Genomic DNA, 5975 nt, shown 5'->3' on the forward strand with positions numbered 1-5975 from the left:
ATGGCAAAACCCTATCTCTACAAAAAATACAAAAATTAGCTGGGCGTAGTGGCGTGTGCCTGTAATCCCAGCTATTCGGGAGGCTGAGGCAGGAGAACTGCTTGAACGCAGGAGGTGGAGGTTGCAGTGAGCCTAGATCATCTGCACTCCAGCTTGGGCAACAGAGCAAGACTCTGGCTCAAAAAAAGAAGAAGAAGAAGAGAAAAAACAGAATAGGGCAAGAGCTGGGATGGCCTCTGGGGCTCCACTGACAGCAGTGAATGTAGAGAGGGTTCCAGGACCCCAACCTCGACACCTGGCTCACCCATGGTCATGTGAAGGAACTGGGGGGATTTCTCTATCAGAAAGGCTCCACGGTGGGGGCATCTGCTCAGGGGCTGCCCTCCCCAGGAAGCTGCAAGCTCGTACCATTACTGTGGGTGCCGGCAGAGCCAGCAGTACAGTTGGCATCTGATTTACACACAGTGGTCTCATCTGGAATCTGGAAAAAGAAGGAGTGAAAACAAGGTCCATGTGGCCCAGCCGCACACACAGGCGGACAGGCGTGGAGAGGCATGTGGGGCCTGGGGCTCTTCCCGGGGGGCCTCCTACCTCGGGACACAGGTCCTGGGTCTGGTTCATGGTGAGGATCATGTTGGTCATGACGAAGATGGAGTTTTCCTCCTGCAGAGGGGAGCACGGGCAAGTCACGCTCAGAGGACTCACAGAGAGCCGAGTCAGACGCTGACTGAAGAGGACAACTCAAAAACTGACCGCATGGTCTCCCGTTCTCTCCCATCAGAGTTTATAACCGAATGGAAAACAGCGACTCAAACAAGTCCTTGTACATACATAGTCAGTGTAACACTTTTCGTAAGAGCCAAAAGGCGGAAACAGGTTGGGCGCGGTGGCTCAAGCCTGTAATCCCAGCACTTTGGGAGGCTGAAGCAGGCGGTTCATGAGGTCAGGAGTTCAAGACCAGCCTGGTCAACACAGTGAAACCCCATCTTTACTAAAAATACAAAAATTAGCCGGATGTGGTGGCAGGTGCCTGTAGTCCCAGCTACTTGGGAGGCTGAGGCAGGAGAATTGCTTGAACCCAGGAGTCCGAGGTTGCAATGAGCCGAGATCGTGACACTGCACTCCAGCCTGGATGACACAACGAGACTGTCTCAAAAAAACAGAAAGGTGGAAACAGCCCAAATGTCTGTCCTAGTCTAGTCACACAATGGAATGTGATTCAGCCATGAATAAAAAGGAATGAAGGGGCCGGGCACGGTGGCTCACACTTGTAATCCCAGTGCTTTGGGAGGCTGAGGCAGGCGGATCACCTGAGATCAAGAATTCCAGATCAGCCTGGCCAACATAGTGAAACTTCGTCTCTACTAAACACACACACTTGCACACGCACACACGGAGCCAGGTGTGGCGGTGGGCACCTGTAATCCCCGCTACTCAGGAGGCTGAGCCAGGAGAATCACTGGAACCTGGGAGGTGGAGTTTACAGTGAGCCGAAACCACGCCAGTGCACTCCAGCCTGGGTGACGGAGTGAGACTTTGTCTCAAAAAATAAAATAATAAAATAAAGGAATAAAGCACTGACACAGGCTACAACATGGATGAACCCCAAAAACATGATGCTGAGTGAAAAAAGCCAGACACAAAAGCCACATAAGATACGATCACATTGATGTGAAATTTCCAGAACAGTCAAGTCCATAGAGACAAAGCACTTAGGGATTGTCAGGGAGTGAGGGAAGTGGGGAATGGGGAGTGGCTGTGTAATATACGAGGCTTCTCTTTGGGGTGATGGAAATGTTTTGAACTAGATAGAGGTGATGCTTGCACAACACTGTGAATGCACTAAATGTGCTGAATTTTTTATTTTAAAATGGTTAATTTCTTTCTTATTTATTTATTTGAGATGGAGCCTTGCTGTGTCGCCCAGGCTGCAGGGCAGTGGCACGATCTCGGCTCGCTGCAATCTCCACCTCCCGGGTTCAAGCAATTCTCCAGTCTCTTGAGTAGCTGGGACTACAGGTGCGCACCACCACACCTGGCTAATTTTCATATTTTTAGTAGAGATAGGGTTTCACCATGTTGGCCAGGCTGGTCTCAAACTCCTGGCCTCAAGTGATCTACCTGCCTCAGCCTCCCAAAGTGCTAGGATTACGAGCATGAGCCACTGTGCCCGACTTAAAATGGTTAATTTCTGTAAGTGAATTTGACTGCAGTTAAAAAAAAGGGGGGATCTGCAAGGTGAAGCAATGGTTTCTCAATCGAGCTTGACTTATTGAGGGAAAGAGCCAACAAGTGCTAAAAACATTCCCTGCCAACCAGATGATCTCAGAGGAATAAAAACACGAGGCCTCACGGGGCTCAAATCTGGCTGGTTTTCTTTCCTAACTGAAATTATAAATAAAACATTCTAGAGAAGACTCGGTCAGGGTCAGCAAGTGACATTTCTCTTTGAGAAGGTTCTGTTTCCTCCTCATACATATAAAGGTGCCAAATAATTGATTTAGACTTTCTGGAAAGCAATTTGCTAGGATGAGACTGAAGAATTGCTGACAATGACCTCCTCATCTAAGGAATAAAAGGCAAAGACCCCAAAAGATTCTAGTTGGATCCTCCTCTCATTGGGTGCTGGTATCCATCTATCTAATCTATCTATTATCTACCTATCTCTCTCTTTATCTATCTATCTAATCTATTCTATATCTACCATCTGTTTTCTATTTATCATCACCTATCTAATCTATCCTATCATCTATCTATCTGTCATCTATCTAACCTATCCTTTCCTTCCTTCTTTTCTCTTTCTTTTCTTTTTCTCTCTTCTTTCTTTCCTTTCTCTTCTTTCCTTTCCTTTCCTTTCCTTTCCTTCCATTCCTTCCTTCCTTCTTTTTTTCTTCTATCCTATCATTTATCTATTCTATCTATCTGTCTCTCTATCGATCTATCCATCCATCCATCCATCCATCCACCCACCACCCATGCAATCAAGATGGGGTCTCACTATATTGCTCGGGCTGGTATTGAACTCCTGGGCTCCAATGATCCTCCTGCCTTGGCCTCCAAAAGTGCTGGGGCTACAGGCATGAGCCACTGCACCTGGCTGGGCCCAGGCATTTTAAAAAGAGATGACCAAAGCTTTCAGCATTTCACACTCCTGAGAAGAACAGTCAATAGTGGGAGCCATCTTGGGGATCAGGGCAACTCAGAAACCAATCAGTCTGTAGATATCCCCAACCCCACATCTGACAAGTAGTAGAAGCTCTAGGAATAGCTGGCATCTTCCAAAGGCCCAGGCAAACTATGTTGGGAGACAAGGAGAAGGCCACAGGAGGAGGCATGAGGATGTGGCATGAGCTGCAGCTTCTCTCCCGCCATGCTGTCATGTTCCCAGGTGTTCAATGTATAAATACACTCCTCGTTTGGTGTTAGAGAAGGCTACTCCTGAGACTCTCCTGAGTTATACTTAGAACAATTCAGTATGGTCTACTTTTTGTTTCCTATCTCTCCTTTTTTTCTCTCTCTTTTAGAGTTGGGGTCTTGCTCTGTTGCCCTAGCTGGAGTGCAGTGGCATGATCACAGTTCACTTCAGCCTCAAACTCGTGGGCTCAAGCGATCCTTCTGCCTCAGCTTCCAAAAGCGTTGAGATTACAGGCTTGAACCACCGCACGTGGCCTGTTTCCTGTCTCTTATCTACTTCAAATTAAGGGGATTTTCAGTCTGGAGATGAGCCAAGGGGCTGCCAATAGATGACTGTGTTCCATCTACGAAGAACACAGACATCGTGAAAGCTCATGAGGAAAGCCCTGGGGAACTCACACGGCCCCTGCCCAGATCCACCACGGAAGGCTGAATTGTGGGGTCCTCCTTTCCACCAAGGGACAAAAGCAGGGCTTGTGCCCTTCCTCATCCGCCCAGTAAACACACCGAGCATGACGTTCCCAGAGCTCGCTGGGACGAGGCTACGCCTGCACAGGCGGCAGCTGTCTCTCTGCTGAGACAGGTGCATGCTAACAGCACTGTCCCCTCCAGCCATCTACAAATCCCCTGTTCCACTTGATCTTTTTTTTGCTTGTTTGTTTGAGATGGAGTCTTCCTCTGTCACCAGGCTGGAGTGCGGTGGCGTGCTCTCGGCTCACTACAACCTCCACCTCCCAGGTTCAAGCGATTCTCCCGCCTCAGCCTCCCTAGTAGCTGGAACTACAGGCACCTGCCACCACACCCGGCTAATTTTTGTATTTTTAGTAGAGACAGGGTTTCACCATGTTGGCCAGGATGGTCTCAATCTCCTGACCTCATGATACACCTGCCTCAGCCTCCCAAAGTGCTAGGATTATAGCATGAGCCACTGCGCCAGGACGAACCTGTCTAGTTTAGTTTAAAATACATTGTAGCAAATATCTGTTGTTTTCTTCCCAGCATCTGTGCCCAGCTTTTCTGGTAACAGAACCCCAAATGTCCTTTGGAAGCCATATCTCCCCGATGCTTGCCTGTGTCACTTGGGTGGGTCTGACTCTAACCCCAGCTGCAGAGGTGGGCATGTGACCCAGGCCCAAGCTGATAAGCGAAACCCATGCCCCAGCCACAGAGATGGGTTGAGAGATACAGCCGTTGATGTGATGATGGACAGGTCTAGTCTAGAATCTCCAGGGACAGCTGGGAAGGGAAACTCCGCCTTGGGGGGCTGTAAGTGCAGTGCTGCCTCCTGGGCTATGCTGTAGGTCCTGTAAGTGAAGCTGGCACGGAGGGATGCAGAGCCAGGAGGGGAGACTAGGGTGTTGTCCTTTATCCCTCACTCTGTCGCCCAGGTGGGAGTGCAGTGGCACCATCTCAGCTCAGCAATCACTGCCTCCCCAGTTCAAGAGATTCTTCCACCTCAGCCTGGCATGAGATTCTCATGGCCACGCTGGATCTTTTTGGTTAGCTGAACAATACACTGCCCCCCGGTATGCACGCATGTGTATGTGTGTGTGTGTTTGTGCACACGTGCTTAAGGCACTGAGAACTGTTTCCTGTCAGTTATTTGCAACTGACAGAGTCCTAACATACAAGGAAGTCAGCTGCACCCTTCTCATGAGTGACAGACACTTGTGGCCCACCTTGCCACTGATGGTCGCTGCCTTGTGGTTGAGAGCAGCCATCTTAGGGCAGTCCGACTCCACACAGACACCAGAAACACACAAAAAGCCACAACACACAGGTGTAACTCCTTGACCACCTCTGCTCAAGGCTGACACCCAGAGTTGAAGGTGCTTCCAGCTGGGTATGGTGGCTCCCACCTGTAATCCTAGCACTGTGGGAGGCCAAGGCAGGTGGATCACTTGAGGTCAGGAGTTCGAGACCAGCCTGGCCGACATGGCAAGATCCCGTCTCTACTAAATATACAAAAAGTTAGCTGGGCATGGTGGTGGGTGCCTATAATCTCATCTACTCGGGAGGCTGAGGCACAGAAAATTGTTTGAACCCAGGAGGCGGAGGTTGTGGTGAGCCAAGATCACACCACTACACTCTAGCCTGGGGTACAGAGTGACATTGTGTCTCAAAAATAAATAAATAAATAAATATAAATAAATAAATAATAAAAAGGCACTTCCTTCCCTAGTGCTGGACTCACTGTGGCACGTGTGTGTCATCCTCCACTGGGCACCAGGCTGCCACCTCACACGTCTTGACGGACCGGTTGAAAGGTACGCATCTGCCTGTTGAGACTCCTACAAGCACAAGCGGGGATCCCACGTCCACAGGGGTCTCTCATTTTCTACCTTTTTGGAGTAGAGAGGGAGAGCCCCATCCAGCCTCCCATGCGGCCAATCTTGAGCTGTGCAAATCTGGGATTTAGACAGTGTCAGTGTCCAGGAGTTAGAATTGGAGGAAGACAGTCACCTGTGTGCCAGCCACATCTCAGCCAGGGTGATGCCAAGCTAAAGAATGGGACAAGAGGCTGGGCGCAGTAACTCATGCCTGTAATCCTAGCACTTTGG

General features: G+C 49.5%; 1 protein-coding gene across 1 annotated transcript in view; it reads right to left on the reverse strand.

Annotated features, from left to right (window-relative positions):
* P2RX4 (purinergic receptor P2X, ligand gated ion channel, 4) overlaps positions 1 to 5975 on the reverse strand; it is a 28356-nt gene that overhangs the window by 11855 nt on the left and 10526 nt on the right. Inside the window, exons 4-5 of the mRNA XM_011948595.1 lie at positions 592 to 663; positions 409 to 481 (exon numbers count right to left, since the gene is read on the reverse strand). Coding sequence (XP_011803985.1) covers positions 409 to 481; positions 592 to 663 — 145 coding nt within the window. The remainder of the gene's footprint in view (positions 1 to 408; positions 482 to 591; positions 664 to 5975) is intronic.

Source organism: Colobus angolensis, unplaced genomic scaffold (assembly GCF_000951035.1).
Source record: "Colobus angolensis palliatus isolate OR3802 unplaced genomic scaffold, Cang.pa_1.0 Scaffold28, whole genome shotgun sequence".
Classification (NCBI taxonomy): Eukaryota; Metazoa; Chordata; class Mammalia; order Primates; family Cercopithecidae; genus Colobus; species Colobus angolensis.